Here is a 23,146-nt window from a genome sequence, read left to right on the forward strand (position 1 = left end):
GTACTGTCAGCTAAAGAGAAACTGAATTTTTAAAACAAATGATTACTTAATGCTAATTTCTTTTGTAATAGAAATTAAACAAGTATATGATACTCTGTGCATATAATGTGGTAAATAAATTACTTGAATATCCTCATTCCAATGGCAACAAAGTCTAACTTAAGTTCACTGTGGAAAGACAGATCATCCATCATATCACAGAGAAAGAGGTTCTGTGTAGGCTTGCTAGGTACTGAAAATACAAAAAGAAACCATCATGATTTTCAAAAAGAAAATTAAGATGCCTTTGAAAATGGTTTTAAAATAGCTGGTAACTGAAAATTTAACATTTAAAAATTTTATTAAACTTCAGAACTTCATACTTCCAAATCAAATGTGCTACGATGGTCAAAATGAAACAGAATAACCAATAAAAAATAAAACCCATGAAGGTATATATAAACATAGCAAAATATAGCAGCATGCATTTCAACAAACACCATTCCTTAAAGACTAACACAATATTAGTAAGAGCAATTCTATTGCAAAAGGACACATTTAAAACAAAGCATAATGAGTATTGTTATGCATGGGTTTAATTTTCACCTCTCATGATCTGTTGGAAATTCACTTTTTAATGATGTAAATATTGAAATATGGAAATGGCACAGGCTATATTCCAAGTTTAATGAAAGTGAAATTGCATATTAATAGCATATTAAAGAGAGCAATTTATAAATAAACCTGTTTACTTTTCATTACTTCATTGTTTTCCAAATTTCTTTGGTTATAATATTCATTTTAGAGGAAAAATAAACAATTACAGTGAAATGAAGATAATTTCTTAGAAGATATTTCTCTAGTTCAAATTTATCTTCCAGTTTCTACTCAATTTTAACTTTCTCAAGTCAAACCACTGGGAATACATTGAGACATGGGACAGAAGTCTCCTTCTTCAGAATTTATTACTTGACTTTTGAGTTATCATCCTAGAATACAGGCTTGATCTCTTGACACCACTGTCCCTACCACTGTCCCCAACAGTTATATGGCCACAATCAGATATACTGAAGAAAATATCGGAGCTCATCTGACCCATCTTACTTAATGAACCTTGTAGTCATCATACTACCTTCCTGATATTATCAGTGCATAAGTCAATGCCTTGTAATTCAAGTCCAACTCACACAAAGATCTATTTTGTTTCCATTCATATCGTGACATCATTCCCAGTTTTCTCCCTAATTCTTTAAAACCTACCTCCAAACAGAGGCAGTATGGGAGGTGGAAAGTGTGAACTACTATAACTGCATTCTGGCAGATTTTGCTTATTTTATTCACTTTTTGGTAAATTTGGCTACAGTACTAATATGTATACATCACATGTGCAAAGGAAGCTGGTTCCTGTTCTTCTGTGAACCACAAGGACAAGCGTTATTTGACTGAAACACATGGTGGTGTCAATTTTATGAAACAATTCACACACATAGATTTTATGTCACAAAGACCATCAAGATAATGAATGGCATCCCTGAAATCACACCTGAGAGAGGTAAGGAATAAAAGATGGAAGAAGTAGGTACAAAGGGAAGAAAGGAAACTATACAATGTTTAAGGTCAAAAAGAAAGCAAAATTTTACAAAGGGTATATAGAAGGAAATGTAGCCAAAATTAGGAAGGTGATTTTACACTGAAAATCAGCATTCAGTATCACCTGAGTTCTGAACATGATCATATATATATATATATATATATATATATATATATATTTAAGAGAGAGAAAGAAAGAGAACAAGAGTGAATGAGAGAAAGAGGCAAGAAGTAGAGACAGACAGAGAGAATGGGCACATCAGGGCCTCCAACCGCTGCAAACAAACTGCAGACACATGTACCACCTTGTACATCTAGTTTTACGTGGGTACTGGGGAAAACTGAACCTGAGTCCTTTGGCTTTGCAGGTAAGCACATTAACGTCTAAGCCGTCTCTGCAGTGCAGAGATGCACATCTTCTTTCATTCAGCAAAGACAGGTTACCACTATGGTTTTCAAGACACTAATGGCAAACTAAACACTCCTTTAGAAGAATGATTTAAGATCCAGACACCAATCCAGAAGCAGTGCTCAGTAATTATGGGATGACTGGTTTAATGCTCAGTGTGTTCTCAAATTTTTCATGGCTGAACAGTATGACTTTATTGTTGCAATGCTTGAAAACTCTTCCCTCCGATGTTAAGTGTTGACTTAGATTAGACATCTGACTCCACCTCATTAAAACCTTTATGCAAGATGACAGGGGATTGTTTCTAAGACCCATACACCTAACAAAATCTTCCAGTGCTAAAGCCTCTTATATAAGATGGTATAATATTTATGTATACTCTATATATCCTGCTTTATTATTTGTCTCTGTATCACTTAGAATACTTAATACAGAGTAGTATGTAAATAGTTATAATATTGATTTATTTAAAGAATGGAGACAAGAAACAAGTGTGTAGATGTTTGATATTAACAATTTTTAAAAAATACTTTGAACTGGGTGTGGTGGCGCATGCCTTTAATCCCAGCACTCAGGAGGCAGAAGGGGGAAGATCAAAGTTTGAGGCCACACTGAGATTACATAGTGAATTCCACATCAGCTTGAGCTAGAGTGAGACTGTACCACAGAAAAACAAACAAACAAACAAAACACACCTTTGATTCATAGTTGGCTGAATGAGGAAACTGTGTTATAAAGAGCTAAGTATATAGAATGCTATGTTATATGAATATATGGTAGATTTTACATAAGGAACTTGAGAACATGCACAAATTTAGGTCTTCACAGGGCTTTCTACAAACAATCCGCTGTAGGTCTATCTATACTAATGGTCTTCATCCACGTCATCTTCTTCAAGGAGCACAAAGCCACATACACAAGTCACATTAATGGAGAAAAAGTCACATCAATGGAGAAAATGAGCCACACATAGGCAACAGTGGTGTTAGCTGTTGTGTGTTGAGGACAAGAAAAATAAGATTTACTGCCTTCTTTCAATGTAAGTTATAAATTATTCGAAAATCTCAAGTCACCAATGGAAAACCAAAATACATAGCTTACTTCATAGCCAATATAAGCAGTAAAACATTTCATCTTACCTGTTATTTATTTACATTACAAAGAGTATGGTCATGACCATAGCTTGAACAATAATATGACAAGTAGTATCTTAAGATACTTTTTGTTTTGATAGTCCACAAATAATTTTCCTTATCGGTTTCCATATAAATAAACTCCTATCACTGAGTTTTACCTATTTTCAGCATTCCTTTGTTTTAACACAGGCTGAATTAGGCTTTAGGAACTCATATACAACTTTTAATCTGGCCACCATGCATTTAACTGTTCTCATTCATATACTACAATACAAAATCTGTTTATTAAGCCTGCTGATATCCACCACCCCCCACATCCCCAGGCTCTTAGTTAAGTTGCAAGTATCCCATAATGATGGTGGACTGGCAGAGCCTCATTACTGGTCACTGTCGTTTATTCTTAAATATGGCTTGTAAGTGGTGTTGATGAATTGGCTTAAGGTACCAGGTGTGGTATTGAGGGTAGCAAACCCTATCACAAGGAGGCAAAAGTCCTATGTACTGTACTTGCACTAGTTAGCTGGCTTGGAGTTTGTTGCTGCGCTCATGCCACCCTTTCTTCCTACTCAGTCATGGCTTGAGATTTATAAAGCTAAGATTCACTTTCCTGGGCCAAGCTAATAAATTATCAAGACATTTTTAAGTTGAGTTTACTACCATGAATAATAAATATAAACATATCACTAAGACAGTCTGCACTGAGGAGTATCCACTTAAACTATGCTCAAGGGAAAACATCCATCCTTATGACCTGAAGATCACCTGATATTAAAATCTTCATAAGGACTTTGTCATGTAACTTAAGTTTCTTTTTCAGCATGATATATTCTGTGACTACAGAAGCAGTATGAGGTGGAACGTTTTAGACAGACATAAGGATGAGTGTGTTCCATACAATATATAATGTGAGTCACATACAGAATTATAAGTTTGCTATTGGACACAATTTAGGAATCAAAAATAGGGCTAAGATTTAACCATGAGGGAAATGCAGAGTAAAACTACAAAGACAGAGAGAGAAAGAAGAGAAGAGAGAGAGTGGGTGCATCAGGGTCTCTAGCCACTACAAATTCCAGATGCATGTGCCACTTTACGCATTTGACTTTATGTGGGTACTGGGGAATCAAATTCAGGTTGTTAGGTTTTATTGGAAAGCACTTCATTTCTATACTTTTGTACAAAGTCAGTTCTCCAGTTTTGTTCTTGTTTTAAGGAGTGTTTTGGATACTCTGACTCCACTGGGTTTCAATGTGAAATTTAAGATGACTATTAATTTCTGCCAATACACCAGCTGGGGCTTGCTTATGGACTGCTTCGCAGCTGTAAGATTTGACAAGACCGGACAACTTTACTTAATGATTTTTTTCCAATATGAACACAAGGGATTTTCTACTTATTCTTTGATTCATCGAGATTTTTTTAGTGTTGAATATAATTGTAAATTGCTTTTGTGAAATTTAGTCCTCATTGTTTTGTTAGTAATCACATTGATGATGCTAGCATTTAACATCTGACTTCATGCATGCTATGTAAGTGCTTTCCGCTGAGCTGTGTATCCCTAGCCTTTGAGGTCACAATGATAGATTATTTTTGGCTTGCTCAACACAAAAATGCACAAATATAATTGATTTTTGCATAAGAATACTGAACATTACAGCACTACTTATATATTTCTATTAACTTTCCTAGTAGGTCCTACTCTCCCAACACAGAGACAGCTCCACTTCATTTTCCATCTGGATGCCTGGTATTAATCCTGTCATGTAATCTCCTTGGCTAGAGTTTCCAATAAAAGATTTACTAAGAGTGATGACAATGGACATTCCTTCCTTTTCCCTGGTATTTGGGGTTGAGGAGCAGCATAGAGTGTTTCATGATTAAGTACGAAGACAATTGTGACTATTTGCCAAAATGCTTTCATCAAGTTGGGAAAGTCCCCTTACATTCCCACTTTGTTGAGTGTCTTCCATCAATATGTGTTGAATTATCTAAGTGTTCTTTCAGATCTATTCAGATGATCACTTAAAAAAAAACTGTGTGGATTATTCTATTATAAAGGGTAAAATGAACTGATAGATACTATTTTTTTTACCAGAAGGATTAAGATCCATTCATCATGATTTATAGTATTTCCTAGATTTCACCATACACACATTTTGTTTTGAGTTCCTGTATTTATAATCATGATAGATATCTAGTTTATAGACTTTGGGCAATAACCTGTGGCTTTCATATTATGGTAATATTAGCTTCACAGGCTGACATAAAGGGTTAAGGTCTCCATTTTCTCAAAGAGCTTACCATGTATTGCTATAACTCCTTACTTAAACATTTAAGTAAAACAAAGAAAACTATTAGTCATCTGGGCACAAGGATCTCTTTGTGGAAATATTTTGATTTACTAATTCAATACTTTTAAGTTTTGATTTATTTCATATAATTCTTTGTGTTCAGATAAAATATATAAATCTGGGCTGGAGAGATGGCTTAGCAGTTAAGCACTTGCCAGTGAAGCCTACAAACCTTGGTTTGAGGCTCAGTTCACCAGGCCCCACATTAGCCAGATGCACAAGGGGCACACGTGTCTGGAGTTCATTTGCAGTGGCTGGAAGCCCTGGCGCGCCCATTTGCGCACGTTTTCTCTCTGTCACTCTCAAATAAATAAATAAAAATGAAAAAAAAAGAAAAAAACAAAAAACAAAAATATAAATAAATAAAAATGAGGCCAGGCGTAGTGGCACATGCCTTTAGTCCCAGCACTCAGGAGGCAGAGGTAGGAGGATTGCCATGAGTTCAAGGCCACTCTGAGATTCCACAGTGAAGTCTAGGTCTGCCTGGGCTAGAGTGAGACTCTACCTCAAAAAAGTAAAAAAAAATAAACAACAACAACAAAAAATATATATATATATACACACACACATATACATATACATATAGATATGTTGCTCTTATATAGCTCCAGTCCTATTATTATTGTCATTTATACCATATCTATCTAATAAGCCACATAACAGTGTTATAATGATTTCTTTTTTTTTTAATTTTTTTTGTTCATTTTTTATTTGTTTATTTGAGAGTGACAGACAGAGCGAGAAAGGCAGATAGAGAGAGAGAGAGAGAGAGAATGGGCATGCCAGGGCCTCCAGCCACTGCAAACGAACTCCAGACATGTGTGCCCCCTTGTGCATCTGGCTAACGTGAGTCCTGGGGAATCAAGCCTCGAACTGGGGTCCTTAGGCTTCACAGGCAAACGCTTAACTGCTACGCCATCTCTCCAGCCCGATGATTTCTTTTTATAGCCTGCTAACAGTAGCATTAAGGCAATAAGAAAGCATATTTATTTAGATTATATTCTATTGACCCAAGTATTTTATATTTCAGTGATGTTTATTTCTCTCTTCACATTCTTTTATTTTTATTTTATTTTACTTATTTGAGAGAGACAGAGGGGGGATAGGCATGCCAGGGCCTCCAGCTGCTGTAAACAATATCCAGACACATGTACCACATTATGCATCTGGCTTACGTGGGTCATGGGGAATGAAACCTAGGTCCTTTGGTATTGCATGCATGCACTTTAACCACTAAGCAATCCTTTCAGCCCCTCTTCAGATTCTTATGACCATTTGTTAACATTTCCAATCCGTCTAAAAAATTTCTTTTATGTTCTTGATGATGTAAATTATCAATGAATGTCTTTTTCAATAAATGTTTCAATTCTGACTTCATTTAGAAAGATATTTTGCTGGATATTAAGTATGTCTCAGACCAGCTGGGTAAGGTTTTGAGCGTCCTCTTATTCTAAAGTTGAGGTTCTGAGCAATCACTTTGGCAGTACATGCTGCACTCTCTCCCCATGTGAGCAGACATTCACTGTTCAAAGCAACAGGCTCTTTGATACTTAGATATTTTGGATTCTGCTCTACTTTTTAAAGTAGTTATACAGTATTCATCAACTGTGTGACATAGTAATTCATTTATTTTCAAAAAGGCCATTCTACAAGGACACTTCCTTCCAGGAAGCCCACCAACTAAGTAAAATCTCAAAGGACTGTTAGTAATTATAGAGAACCTTTCTGTTGGTTAAAAAGAAGGATTAACTATAGTCAAATGTGCAAGATAATGGACAAATAATTATGTACAAAGGTAGAACAAAAGCTCACTTTATTTTTTAAATCTTTGAACAGTGTGAAGCTAAGAAAGGTAGATCATTGTTTTCTTATTTGTACTTTTAGTAAGAATGATTTAACTATTCTTTAATTGTATGAATGTCAATTTCTATTAATAGAAATGATAGTCTCATATTTTGTTTAATTAGGATCCAATTAAACATTAGTCTAAAATGTCTCATAAGAAAGGTCCAAATGCTATTAAAGAATCTAACTTTCTTTGTTTTAAATATTTTATTTTTGTTTATTCATTTATTGTGTGTGTGGGGGGGAGAATGGACACAACACGGCCTCTAGCCACTGCAAATAAACTGATGCATGCAGCATCATGTGCACCTGACTTTCATGGGTCTGGGGAATTGAACCTAAGTCCTTAGACCTCACAGGCAAGTGCCTTAACTGCTAAGTCATCTCTCCAGCCCAAGAACCTAACTTTCTACTAAACATTTGCACACTTTTAAATTATATTAAAACTTTAAGAAATGCATTGTAGGTCTGGAGAAGCGTCTCAGCAGTTGAGGCGCTTGACTGCAAAGCCTAGCAGCCGATAGCTGGTTCCCCAGTCTCCACAGAAAGCCAGACGCACAGAACAGTGCATGCCTCTGGAATTAGTCTGTAGTGACAAGAAGCCCTGGCACAGACATTCTTTCTCACTCATTCTTCCTGTTTTTCTCCTTGTCTTTCTTTCTGTGCTTGCAATAAATAAATAAATATTTAAAATGCATTACAATGGCTAAAATTCTTAGATTATATATACAATCAACATTTTTACATACAATTCTGAAATGACGTTTAAATGTCCATAATGAAAAGTGGTTCTTTATATTATACATTATAATGTGGAATAGCATTATATCTCTCTACTGTTTGAAGAGAAATATGTTTCCTTTAGAGAAGTTTGTTATACAATATCTATACTAATCCAACAGGCTCATAACTAGAGAAACAAACAAACAGTACTTTGGGGCGGGGGGGGGGGTGAAGACTAAGTAGGAAATGCTGAGAGACATGAGAAGTTAAGAATGACCACCAGCATGACCTAGCCTTCTCTGCAAACCAGGGTTAGCACTGCCAATGAAGAGCACAACAATCCTAACGGTCAAGGCCTTCATCTGAGACCACATGAAATCCCTGCCAGCTCTAAGTCTTTAGGACATAGTCACAAAATAAGAAATGAAGCAGCTGGGTGTGGCTGCCCAAGCCGTTAATCCCAGCACTCAGGAGGCAGAGATAGGAGGATCACTAAGAGTTCAAGGCCAGCCTGGGGCTACAGAGCCAGTTCCAGTCTGATGGACTACATTGAGATCCTGCCTTGAAACACAAACAAACCACGGAAAAGAAATGAAGTCACGGTTGTAATTGTACCTTGTCTTAACATTCTGAAAGTACAGATATGAGGAAAGTAACCCTTGCCACACAAAAAGCATAAAATGTATCACCTGTATTTAAGTTTGAGAATGCTTCCATTCAATCAGTAAGATGTTCATGAGTGCTCTGGAGACTGTTTGTTTTATACGGTGATGGGGACTGAACTCAAGGGCCTCACACACCCTAGGCAAGCCCTCCAGCACTGAACTCGAGTCAGGCCTTTTAGAAGCTTTTTGTGCTTTGCACATGTTCATGTTTTCTTAGCTTGGTGTAGTTTATTACTTTGAATTACTTATTGTGAGCTATTCCTTAACGTCCTAATAAGACTGAACAATTAGCTGATTTGGTAGTGCATGCCTTTAATCTCAGCACTCAGGAGGTTGAGGAAGGAGGATCATTGTGTGTTTAAGGCTACCCTGAGACTAATTCCAGGTCAGCCTGGCTAGATCCTACAAAAAAGAGAGAAAGAATTATACATTCAGTTATTTGAAGAAATGGCTTTCTGAAAGATAGAGTAAATAAACTAATCCCCACTAACCTCACTTCCACTTGTGCTCACTGTAGGGAAAACACACATAAAACTGTAATATGCATACTAAATCTACATATTTACTTGTACAGTAGGAAAAGTGATTCATCATCAAGATGACAGAATAAGTTCAGGAATAAAAGTCCAATATTCCGCCCCAGCCACAGTAATACAAATGAAAATACAAAAAACAAAGTTATGCTGATCATAATAATTATTTACCATGGACTAAAAATATATTCATATCTTTGTAAAAGAATTAATGACAAAGGCTGGTAAATTACAAGGTGGCTCTAGGTTGTTAAAACAATGCTTCTTCTCAGATCTATAGAAGCTTGTAGTTCACCATTATTTGCAGATCAGATATTCCTTCTTTATCTTAGCAAATATCTGTTTTCTGACTATTTCTCACTAATGTAGAACAAATCAAGTGCATAAAACTGCTAATAAAATGCCCTTTAGTTCTTGACATCAAAACTTGGCAAGAGCACAGTAAAATGCAAAAATTTAGTAGAACCAAAGACATTTCAAATATGTAGTGAACTGGGATATATAGAAATAACATATATAGTGCAGGAAAAATAAAGAATATACTAAGAGAAAAAGAGAAGTTCTCCCAGATTTAAAACAGTACAATTACAGTTTAAGCTTTGCTGAAAACAGAGTGAACATACAATAGACTCTATTTACAAATATACATATTTAACCATACATATTCTTTCTGGTAATTGTCCTCTCCAATACATGCTGGTACTCTGAATAAGGAACAAAAAAGCCCACTGAATTTAATAAAAATTCTAAAAGTTTACATCGGAAAAGCACAGACTTTCCTTATGTATATCTAAATGTATTAGATTACTAAAAATATCTTAAATGGGATAAAGTGTAGACTCCAAAAGGGGAATTTTGTTTTTGCTTTTGTTTTTGTTTCAAGGTAGGGTTTCTCTGTAGCCCAGGCTGACCTAGAATCCACTATGTAGTTTCAGGCTGGCCTCAAACTCACAGTGACCCTCTTAACAATGCCTCCCCAGGGTTGGGAATAGAGCCATGCACTACCACGCAAGGCTAGAGGTTTGTCTCCTTGTGTAAACATGTGTTTGTGGAATCCAGCAAAGTCCTGCTTAACACCACAGTTCTCAGTCACGCGCTGGAATTGCCTCGCTCGGTTTCCGTGGCTGCGCTGCTACTTTCCTAAGGGTTTGTCCATTTCTTTCACCTTTTGTTCTGTCCATGTTCCTGGCAAAACTAACTCACTAGGTGCTCATTCACCCCAACAGTCCGTGAATACATATTTTCCTCTATCTGAAAACAAAGCGCAAGACTATTGTTCACCACATTGCTTCCTCTTACTGCTGTTCCATGGCTTTCCTGTTCCTTAGAGTGTTGGCTACATTTGTGATCCCATCTCCAAGGTTCTGAATTTCTTGGAAACGCATATTCTCCCTTAGCCCCCACCATGGTACTACAAAGGTTATACCAAGGTAGCTAATGATACTCATGTGATAAAATCTGTTACTTCTCAATTCTAATCACTTTTTTGTCATTATTATTTTTCCATGTTCTGCATTGAACTCTGTTGTTGACTGTTCCATTCTGATGTTTTTTTCCCTTGGCTTACAGAAATCACATCCACATTATGGCTTCTCACATAGTAACTTCCCGTCTCATTCTTCACTGCTCACTCTTCGTCAATGATTCCTTGGCAAATCCTGATGCCTCTAAACGTCCAGAATCTTCTCACTGCTCTTCACCTCATGTCACTGTCATGTAATCCACCTGACTATCAAGCTAGCCTCCCAACCACCTTCTCCTGAACTTGTCATGCTACCATCTTGTCACAACACAGCGGCACAAGACATCTAGTTACAGGCTAGGCCACTTGCCTGCTTCGTGGCCTATCATACAAAGCAGTCTTAGTCCAAGGGAAAGCTGAAGCTCTTGCAATGGTGCACAGGCTGCTGCACAAGGTGTGGCCCTGTGTGCTTTCTGACCTCACATCCCAGTTTCCCCCCCCCCTTTATCCTGTGTCACAGCATGAACACATCTGGGTGTCTGTGCTCAAGTGTGTGTTTTCTTTCGGCTTCTTCTCCACCAACATATCCTTTACCTGCACTCCCAGGCCTCTGCACCCTAGATGAAAACACAATTCTCAACTGTGGCTGCACCTTGACAGGACTATATTCTTTTCCTGCCCTACTTTTATCTTGCGCACTTACAACAGGTCCTTTAGTTTACTGGTCTTGTCATTAATTGTTTCCCTCAGTAGAATTTAAGCTTAGTGCTGCTAATGTTATATATATGTTGTTGACTTTCTACTGTCCAGCAAGGTTCTGGTAAATAATAGGTATTCATTTTTTTATTAAATGAATAAATCAAACATTTATATTTGTATACTACTGGGTCTTAGGTCATAATCTTCTAGGCACTTAAATGAGTTCAATAATTTTGGCTACCCCTACCCCTACCAAATGTATAAAAGCCTAGAAAAAATAATCTATGGGATTAAACTTCTGGAAACTTGATCAAATGCTTCACATGAAAGTGCCACCTTTGCCTCTGCTCTCTATCCCATTTTGGTCCATGGAACTCATTTGTGCTGAGCAAGAGAAGGTCCCAACCTGGGAAGCTGAAGCACTTGCCCAGGACAGGGCTCTACATGTAGACTAAGTTCTATAAACGCTGAAAGATTCAAGCAACAAGTTCTAAGCTATAATATTTAGCAGGATGGCTTCTGTCCATCTAGCAAATGACTATTAGACATCTTTGAATATTTTTAATACCTTCTTCCTTGGCAGTTGCTAATGGATTTCTACATTTTATAGTATTTTATTTTATTTTTTATTGAAAATTTTAATATATGGACATACAGTAATAGGAACATGTTCCTATCCCTTTATCCTGTTATCTCCTCTACCCCAACCCCCCATCCCTTGAAGACCCTCCTCGTACAAGGAAGTCCTCCCTCTGTCAGGCTGTCTCCTTCTTTTTGCCAACTTCTGTCATCCACGTCAAAAGGCTGCTGTGCTCAGAACAGCACTGGTCATGGGGTGGGGAGGGTATGAGTAACTACTCTGGTGTCATGAATGTGCTGGTCACTTCATATTCAAGCATGCCTATGCACCCCGAGGCACTTACATTCTTTCCATCCCCTCTTCTGCAATGTTTCCTGAGTCTTAGAAGGTATGGTAGAGATCTCCTTTAATGTTGAACTCTCCTCTTATTTTCAACTTTGGTATGTTTTGAGTCTCTTCAGTGTCTACTACCATCTCCAGAGAAAAGGTTCCTCTGACTAGCAGTGAGAGTAGCAGTCACTTTCTTCACATGACTCTTTCTGTAATGTTCTCTGAGCCCTGCTGTGTGGGGAATTGATGACTCATCCTGGAAAAATGAATTTTAACTTCAAGTATTTAAGGTTTTAGACTGCAATCCTTGTACGCTTTATGTAGAAAACAATTTCATATCATTTTTCATTAGAGTAATGAACTCAAGTGAGATAATCACCAGAATGAGTAAGTGTATTTCCTCACCTGGAGCTGTTGAGGAGGCTGCACCTTCCTCATCTGTGCTTTCATCATAGGCTGCATCATGTTCAACAGCAACTTCAGAACAGGCTGTAGTGTCCCTAGAGAGAAAGACATTGATAGATTCAGAAATCATTACTTCAAGCTTGGATACCTGCTAAATGTAGGAGTAAATACCAACAATATTCCTGGGGGAGTAGTGGGGGGATAAATCTGTGTTGATGAATATACAGTGAAATATGTGTCACTTAGATAAAATTACTAAGAAAACTTTCTATTTTATCTACAAACAGAATGCTGTTTAATGTGCACTAGAGTTAATTCCTAAATCAGTTTATTTATCACTTCCTAGTCTCCTACCAAAATGCTATTGTACCAAATTATATCTGTAGGTCAGGGTGTTTATCATCATAATAACTGCCCCTCCCCCCCAAAGAAAGTTCTGTATCTTGTTTTACTGCCCCAAGTGAAGCAAAGAGAGTTGACAGGACTCGTTCAATGCCATATGCTAACAGCCCCCACAGGACCTGAACCCGTTCCAACTGACAACAGATATTACCTTCTGTACTGGTAAATCTATGCTTGCTCTCAGATTCAGGATAAAATCTAACCAATTTCTGCTAAGGCTTAAAACATTTATAATCATCCCAATCCATACCCGCCAAACACTTGTGATTTTTCCCTTAAGAATCAAGTCTATATTCACATATAGAAAAATTTTCCCAAATTATAACAGGTGAAACTTCAATAAGATAAACATAAATGTTTTGGGGAATTTAACATTAGCTGTCCGATTTTAAAGCTAACGATTTCTTAGACATTATTCTTACAACTATTCAACGAACATTGCATTTTCCAGGAAATGAACGTTTCATTAAATAATAAATGTCTCTGTCCACTATGTGTAAGAATGAAACTAATGACATTTCGCAAGCCTCATGAGAGTGTTAGAAGCTGAGGGTAGGTGAGAGCACAGGCCGACATGCAGAGGTCACGCTGACAGTCTATGAGGCCACGACGCCCTGCTTACCAACCCAAAGACTTAACCCTCCACTATCAAGCCATCTCATATTACCAGAAGTTGAAAGCTAATTTTTCATTAACTTTCAGAAGAAATTATACTTAAATCGGTACACCTGTCACCTAAAACCAGAATGACTGTACCTGTCAAGGTTGGTATTCTTTTCCAATTCTTGACCTTCATTTAACAATCTATGTAAACTTCTGATCTTTGTTTTCTTCTCATTCAGCACCAGAATAAATCGTTCATAAAGATCAGTCTCCAAGGCTTCTTTGGCACTCACACATTTTTCAAATCTAAATGATTTACAAAGTGAATGTAATATTTAGTTTTCATAACATCAGTATTATTCAGTCTAATGCTGAATATTTGAATTAAACTTGTAAAGAAATCTAAATCTCATTTTTACATATGCTTTCATTGACTTAAATGTCTTAAGGAGATAGCTGAATAGATTAATGAAAATTATTGATATTTATAAGTTATGAATTTCTGTTCTAGAGGACAATTGAAAATGGATAGAAATTATACTTTATAAATCTAAATGATTCAATATAATATACACACGTTCTTTAAGAAGAATGTTTTCATAGGAAAATTGCAAATGCAGCCTGTTTCCCCAGTAATTTATTTTAATAGTAACCATGATCGTGTTTGACATTTATTTATCTGTATATTTTGCAGGGGCATGGGGGCGGAGCATAGGGACACATGCATGCCATGATGTGCCTGTGGGGTTACCAGTCCTCATCTTCACCCCAGTTTGAAGCAGTCTCTCTTGTTCTCTGCTGCATTCACAGAGCTTACTGGCCTGTGAGCTCCTGGGAGATCTTCCTGTCTCTGTTTCCATTCTTGTCCTAGCTAGGCATGCTGGGATTACAGATATTAGCACTGGACCATTTAGCTTTACATGGAATCTGGAAATCCAAATTCAAGTACTCATATTTGGTAAGCACCTTATCCACTGAGCCAGCTCCTAGGCTCCATAACTGTTTCATATTGAAGCAATGGACCTAATCCTCTGGCTGGCCTGTGAGCTGCCGGGAAATTTCCTGCCTCCACCTCCATTTGTGTCCTCCTTAGGCACACAGGGAACATAGCTGTCAGCACTGGATCATTTGGCTTTACATGGGATCTGGAGTCCCATTATCTGTATGACAAGGAAAAGAATTACCAGACTAAGTGAATCACTTGAGTTCACATTGATTTACCACTGTTTTTGTAATAAACTTCTAGTCATCAAACTGGATAACATTTCTGAGAAAGTTGATAGTAGCAGTTGTATTGCAGTATTGTAAAGAGTTTCAAGACATAAATTCTTAATTATTATGTTCTCAACAGAGTTGGAGAATGTTACTTATTTACTCAATATCAAGTAACTAAGACTTACATAGTATATGGCCTACCTCATTTTTTTTGTTTATTTTTATTTATTTATTTGATAGTGACAGAGAAAGAGGCAGATAGGGAGAGAAGAGAGAGAATAGGCACACCAGGGCCTCCAGCCACTGCAAACGAACTCCAGATGCGTGCGCCCCCTTGTGCATCTGGCTAATGTGGGTCCTTGGGAATCGAGCCTCAAACCGGGGTCCTTAGGCTTCACAGGCAAGCGCTTAACCACTAAGCCATCTCTCCAGCCCAAGCCTACCTCATTTTTAATGCTAATCCTTTACTATAGCTTTTTAAATTTTTTTCTTATTTATTGTTTTACTTGTAAGCAGAGAGAGACTATGGGCGTGCTAGGGGTTCTTGCCACTGCAAACGAACTCTAAACGTGCATGCCTCTTTGTACATCTGGCTCATGGGGCACCAGGAAATCAAACCAAGGCCATCAGGCCCTGTAAGCAAAGGCTTTTATCCACTGAGCCTTCCTTCCAGGCTCTAAGATAGCATTTTGCTATTGCTATTCTTGTCATATCAGGTGCCCTCTGCCAAACCTCTGGGAAAGGATTATTAGGTAGAATAACCTCTTTAAGGAGAGACCACAAATTCATTGCTACGGCTAGTAACAATGAAAAAAGTTCACACAGCGTTACAGCAGACTAAACGTCGTCCTAGTGTCATCCCCACGACAAAGTCCCAAGTGTGCAAAACCGCACGCGGTGTCAACAGGAAAGTTACAAGCGTGCAAAACCACATGCGGCATCAACGGGAAGGTTCTAAGTGTGCAAAACCACACGCGGCATCAACATGCAGTTCAACAGGAAAGTTCCAAGTATACAAAACCACATACGACATCAACAGGAAAGTTCCAAGTGTACAAAACCACACGCAGTTCAACGAGAAAGTTCTAAGAGTACAAAACCACACGCAGTTCAATGGCAAAGTTCCAAGTGTACAAAACCACACGCAGTTCAACGGCAAAGTTCCAAGTGTACAAAACCACACACGGCGTCAACGGGAAAGTTCCAAGTGTACAAAACCACACACAGTTCAATTAGAAAGTTCCAAGTGTACAAAACCACATGCAGTTCAACGGGAAAGTTCCAAGTGTACAAAACCACATGCAGCATCAATGGGAAAGGGGTAATGGCACACTCCTCTTTAGGTCAATGACTAATTACCTTTTGTTAGTAACCACAGCACTCAAGGACCCAGGATCTACCACCACAGGGGAGTAATTTTTTAAAACACATAAGAATAAAATACATAAATGTAGAACATATTGACATTTTTAAATAAATTATTTTTATTGTCAAAACTAGCCTAAGGAAAAAAAGTAAGAATTAAAAAGTAACTTTTTTACAGAAATAGCATCCAAAAATAGATTAAATGACACTCTAAAATGAAACAATGGATGCATTCATGTAACCATATGTTATAGAAACAGTACAGAAATCATTATATGAACAATCAGTTTTGGGCAAATTTATATGTAGGTCAAGGCTGTACAGAAAAAGAAAATCTGAACAGAGTTCAGGAAACAAAGCTAAAATGAACTGGAAAGGAAAGTATTGGTCAAGATTTAATGAGGAAAAAGGATTTAATAAGTTCATAAACCCTGAAGATGGTGAACAGCTGTTCCTTATCCTTTCTGATGACAGAACAAGAGGAAATGACCTTCAACTACACTACGCAGGATTTGGGTTACAATTCAAGGAAGGAGAGATTTTCTGACTGAGTGTCCTTACACACTGGAATGAGCTACCAAGGAGATAGGAAGATGTAGCGGGCTGTCTTTAAATATCAGACTGGCTTCATCTGGAAATAATAGGATTCTACTTGAAGGCATAGAGACAAAGTAAAAGCCTTCAAGGTCTTCTGGTCAATTCATGAGTGTCAACAATCATTGAAAGCTGGCTCCTCCTTATGGGTTTAATAACTACAGCTCATAATACAGCCAGGGGATTTCCAAACTGAGGTTTGAGGGCAAACAAAAGACCTATTCAGCAACATGGGACTAGAGACTTGTTATTTGAAATTAAGTAGGACACCCTGTGAAATAAATACAGCTAATAACCTCAGGATCTGTATACATGCTTTAAAAAATATTTCTCTCATTAAAAAGAACAAAATCAACCCTATAAAGCCATTTATTAAAAAAAAAAAAAAGAGCAAAGAACACAACTACTGAACAGTAAGGAAAGAGTGATAGTAAATAGATGTTACAATTCATGCAATCAAGGACACCTGTACTCATGCTATCATTCTGCACTCCTCTTTAAGGCTGGTCTTATCTTCATCTTCCCAACTGCTGCATGGCACAGTGGTGGCAGGAATACCTGGACTATGGATGGGCACTGCAACAGTCTGAGGCTTCCCTGAAAACTGAACTGTGGCAGGGCTGAACATGAGCGCCCCATTCTAACGACCGTCTACATTCTGTGTTCCCAGTTTTCTAAACCAGTATATCCATGTCCTATTTCTAATGTCTCCAAAGACAAATCTTAGTGGAGCCCTATCCTCATAGGGTCTACAACTCATTGACCAGGAGACTGAGATGGTAAGGAGAGAAAAACAAACAAGTACTGGGTGGCCCAGGGTAAGGTATATATAGAGGTTCACAACAAGTGGAGAAAAGCAAATTTGAGAAGCGCATAAAGCTACTAATCTAACATCTGGTGTATAAAAAGGAACCTCGAATTGACTGTATGGAGAGAAAACTTTCCTCTGTTTGTAAGAAACGGGAACACATTACCAGCCCCAGTGAGGACATTGGACCCAGGAATGACGGAAGAAGGTAGCTGGAGCAGCGTCGGAAGGCAGATGACAGGGTGCATAGCCGCGTTGTGTCACCACAACAAGGCAGAAGCACTTTCAGAACGAGCAAATCAAGCATCTGTCTGCACATAAGACATGTTCAGAACACAGGGCAACTGTGCCACAGCCGGCCTCTCCCGCCCCGCTTTCAGTTCAATGGCAGTGTGTTGAATGCTAATCAGATAATTCCTCCTTCAACCTCTGGCACACATTGTAAAGCCATTTGTTCAGGCAATAAGCACCCAGTCTGCATTTGTTTGTGGGCAATTTGTGGACCAAGTTTTCTCTCATCCTAAAGATGCCGAGTGTTAAATATAAAAGCACAACGGCTGTTCACAACTGTAGTTCATGTTTCCTTAACTTGAAGTATTTCATTTGTAAAATGGAAAAAAAACTCAAATTATAGATATAAGTCTCAAAATTGCTTTGTAGGAAATATATGATACTGACTCACATTAAACTAATATAACAAAAGTTTAAGAGAAGAATTAACTTAATTGTTTTTATATGGCTTCCTAACATGAAAATTTTAAATTCAATTCTTTTAGCATATGATATATATGTAATAGGAGGTAAAAAAATAATTTAGAGCTAAAAGACAGCAAGATTTCCTTAAAGTGAAAAAAATGATAGTCTAGTAATTTATTTTTCTGTTACATTAACTAACAAACATTGAGTGTCAAGAAATAATTTATATTAATTACTCTCATTTTCATATGGATACCTAGCTAGTCTTAAAACTCTTCTATAGATCATGTACTCCGTCATATGCACATTCTCGTACATATAGAGGCATCACAATAGCTTGATAAAAACAATCACATGAACCTTTAAGTAGGATACATGCTCTTATGCTTTAGAGCTCTTACCTCGCATAAGGGATTTTAAAAAACTGTACTGTATAGTAACTATTACCATTGTCACATACATGCCCCATACTTATTACAGAAATTGTTATACATACACACTAACTAGGCATATTATAACTATCTCTATGGGACTATAAGTGTTCACAGTACATTTTGTTTCTTTCAAACAATTTTTGCTTAACAGAATAATAAAATTGTGTGCCAGTTGAAAAAATTCATTATTGAGATCAATTTAAAATTTTTCTTCAGTACTTAATAAACAGGCAAATCCAGGCAAATAGAAGGCTTCTAAATGTCTTACACAGTAGCCACAATTACTTCATCTTTTAAAAATGACTGTAATATGAATTTTCAATCAGGAAAAACATGTCTATGGAGCCAAAACACACATCATTTAAAACAGTTATCCTTCATTGATTATAAATAGTGAATCACTTGGGCTTATTTATATTTCATGTCTTTATAATTATTATTAATCATAAAAATTAAGCCAAAATAATACTTAGATAAAAATATTCCTACTTCAAATCCCATATTTTTGGCAGATGCCGGGGACTAAGCCATGTGCCATACACACAAGAAATTCGCCTTCGACTACTGAGCAGCATACCGAGCCCACTGCCTCAGTTTTGATTAAGAAGATGATAAAGGGTTCTGATCCCAATGTTTAATTATGTGTCATTTTATGTTTGTTGAAGTTACTGAATGTAACAGCTAATACACTCCTATACTATACAACAGGGACTAATGACTTGACATAATATCAAAATAGAAAGAAATATCAACAAAAGTTATAATTAAGGACAGATTTTACTTTAAAATGCACTATTCTATATTTGATAAATTTATAAATCATTAACATAAGCCAGCAATAGTACAAGTGCTCAGTGACTTAGTGATGTAAGCAGACTGTACACACCGTCCTTGAACGTCATTCCAATCTCTCAAAAGCCTTTCATTTTCTTTCTGCAGGTGCTCATTTTTGGCTTGCTTTTCAGTGATGGTGTCCAGGCAGTAACAAATAAGTTCTCTAATGACCTCACTTGGGTTTGGAACTTTGTCTAAGCTGAAGGAACCAAGCCTGAACTAAAATGAAAGAAAAACATAATTAGTTTGAGGATAATATTAGGATTGAACAGTCCATATTTAAACATATATAGTCTGGACTTAGGAGAAAAATGTATGAAACTTACAGTTTATGTACAATACAATATAGTGAATAAAACTGAGCCATCTCCAACTTTTCTATTAACATTTAGCATATAAATCAACAAATTTCTTAGAAATAATTTCTCTTTTTCATATCAGAAAAAATGCAACATAAATCCATTTAGGGATACTCCATATTCTGCTTGCTAAAGCCCAAGTTAAAGTTGTTCTTCTCAGAGTAAGGAATCATGTCATAGAGGAGGACTACTCACTGTATGCAGTATTAGTATAAGTAGATAATATATTATCACTGAAGAAATATAAGTTATGGTAATGATTTTAAGAAAATTACAGTTTTGGGAAAACACATGACCTGGGAATACCATACAGCAATTACCCTTTACCTAATGAATGCCAATGTTAATATTAAGTGTCAACCTTACACATTTTTGCATTAGGTTAAGAATCTTAAATAACCTACAAGAGCCTTGGAATAAAATAGTATAATACAGCTTTATTTACAGTAATGTAATTCAAAACAGAATACAAATATAGTTATCTAATTGGAACAATAAATATAACAACTGCTAAGTATAGCTATCCTTAATATTAAAATAATTAAACACCATAAAAGTAATCATTAATCCACAATGCATGAAACATTTACATCAACAAGGAGGGGCCATTGGGAGGAGGTAGGTCATGGATGAGCCTAAACAATGGTACCAAACTGCCTGTATTTGCTGAAAAGAAAACTAATAAATTTAAAAAAAGTCTGTGTGGCATGTATATAGTTTTCATCAATAAAATATTTTGAAATAATTATAAGGAAGAAAAAGTAATCATCAAATAGCTATCACATCTTTTAAATTTTAACTCCAGCACAACACATCTAATCTTAATCAAAAATAAAGTATTTTTATACTTACTTTATAGATTAGTAAAATCAGGTTTAGGATGGGTGTTCAACCCACTGGGGTCAACTAAAAGTCCTACAATGCTATGCTGTTAGGTTGCTTCCTTATAAAAAAGGATATTTAAATAGACACCTAGTACTGAGTGTTCATAGTTCTAATGAATGATGATAACTGAACCAACTGTATAGTAAAAGAGTAAATCTGCTATATTTTAGGGTTTGTTTGGAGATTTCAATTATTTTTGCCTTTCAATTCAATACCTTTTAGTAAGGCATTTATCTAGTAATATTTCCAAAATATATCCTATTTCATAGTGTTTCTAGAGATGTAATATGTAGCTTAGTAAAGATGAGTACATGAGAATTCTGAAACAAATGCTCATTTTTCTCTTTCACTCTCTCTAAAATAAATGAATATATATATATTTAAAAATATGGTATAGCAACTATAAAAATGCTGAGTTTCACCATATGTGCATACACACACAAACATACATGCATTATAGAGGAACACCTCTTGGGATATTGGCAAGGAAGTTTCCAAAGAGGATTAGCTGAAAAGTAGCTGGTGCAACCCTATGGGCTTGGGACCCAGCACTCATCTCTCTCTCATACTTGGCATGCCCATGTGTGAGCCTGGGTGGATGATGTATCAGCCTCCCCAACAGTGACTCACCATGATGCACTATCCCCTCAAACGGCGAGCCAAAGTAAAACCTTCCTCCCTGAAACTGGTTCTTGTCAGGCACTGGCTACAGCAATGAAAAAAATAACAAACACACCCATAAATATGTTCCTTTTCTTGTATTCTTAATAATTTATTATTTAGACTATAAGAATATATAAGAATCACTACTTATGTTGATTTTTCCAAAACCTCATCAAGAGTCCAACAAGTCACTTACACATGTTTGTGGGAGACATTTCATACCCAAACCATAACATCATCTAACAAAACAGGGTGGTGTGTGTTAGTTTGGTTGTTTGTTTGTGCTGGCATGAAAGCATACTTGAGGATCTGAGATAGAAGAATTACTGAAATATCAAGGCCAACCTGGAGTACAGAGTAAAGTCCAGGTCAGTCTTTGCTAATGTAATAGTGAGACCCTGTCTCAATAAACCACACATAAACTAGCAAGGAACTTAATTTTATTTCTTGTGGGTAACTTATTTATGAAATATATTTGAATAAAACAGATAACACTATCAAATGATCTATAAGAAGAAGTTTGGGGACTGGAGACTCAGTGTTAAAAGCATTTCTTCCTTGCAATGCCAGGGTCAAATCCCAAGCATTACAGAAAGCCAAGGACAAAAAATGGCTCATGTGTCTGGAGTTTGTTTACAGAGGCAAAAGACTCTGGTATGTCTGGGCTCACATCTTTATTGATCATTCTTCTTTTTTTCAATTTTAATTTAATTTTTTTTTCTTTTCACAATTTTTATTAACATTTTCCATGATTATAAAAAATATCCCATGGTAATACCCTCCTTCCCACCCACCCCCACACTTTCCCCTTTGAAATTCCATTCTCCATCATATTACCTCCCCATCTCAATCATTGTACTTACATGTATACAATACCAACCTATTAAGTACCCTCCTCCCTTCCTTTCTCTTCCCTTTATATCTCCTTTTTAACTTACTGGCCTCTACTACTAAGTATTTTCCTTCTCACGCAGAAGCCCAATCATCTGTAGCTAGGATCCACATATGAGGGAGAACATGTGGCACTTGGCTTTCTGGGCCTGGGTTACCTCACTCAGTATAATCCTTTCCAGATCCATCCATTTTTCTGCAAATTTCATAACTTCATTTTTCTTTACTGCTGAGTAGAACTCCATTGTATAAATGTGCCACATCTTCATTATCCACTCATCAGCTGAGGGACATTTAGGCTGGTTCCATTTCCCAGCTGGGCTCACTCTTATTATAACATATTAAAAAATGAAATTTAAATGTAATTGTCTATTGAAATTTCTTATTATTACTACCAACATGTCATAAATTCATGGCATATCAGAAACATAGAAATATTTATTTTAGAAGCCTAAATTTAGAATTATCTACTTGTAGTGTGGCCCCAAATAAATAATTGTAACTTCTGTATTCTAAGTAATGATACATTCTATTACAGACTTGTTAAGAATATCTAAGGGTTGCTAGTGATTTGGCTACAAAGGAAATAACATGTTATGTTATAACAACTGCCCTCGGGGCTAGAGCGATGGCTTAAAGGTTAAGATGCTTGCCTGAAAAGCCAAAGAACCCAGTTTCAATTCCCCAGAT

The 23,146-nt window shown here is 36.7% G+C and overlaps 1 protein-coding gene across 4 annotated transcripts in view; it reads right to left on the reverse strand.

The window, feature by feature from the left end:
• Xrcc4 (X-ray repair cross complementing 4) overlaps positions 1-23,146 on the reverse strand; it is a 195,754-nt gene that overhangs the window by 92,023 nt on the left and 80,585 nt on the right. For all 4 annotated transcript variants that reach the window (XM_045133526.1, XM_045133525.1, XM_045133524.1 and 1 more), the window contains exons 4-6: positions 19,711-19,877; positions 13,866-14,018; positions 12,708-12,802 (exon numbers count right to left, since the gene is read on the reverse strand). In XM_045133526.1, coding sequence (XP_044989461.1) covers positions 12,708-12,802; positions 13,866-14,018; positions 19,711-19,877 — 415 coding nt within the window. The remainder of the gene's footprint in view (positions 1-12,707; positions 12,803-13,865; positions 14,019-19,710; positions 19,878-23,146) is intronic.

Source organism: Jaculus jaculus, chromosome 14, assembly GCF_020740685.1.
Source record: "Jaculus jaculus isolate mJacJac1 chromosome 14, mJacJac1.mat.Y.cur, whole genome shotgun sequence".
Lineage (NCBI taxonomy): Eukaryota > Metazoa > Chordata > Mammalia > Rodentia > Dipodidae > Jaculus > Jaculus jaculus.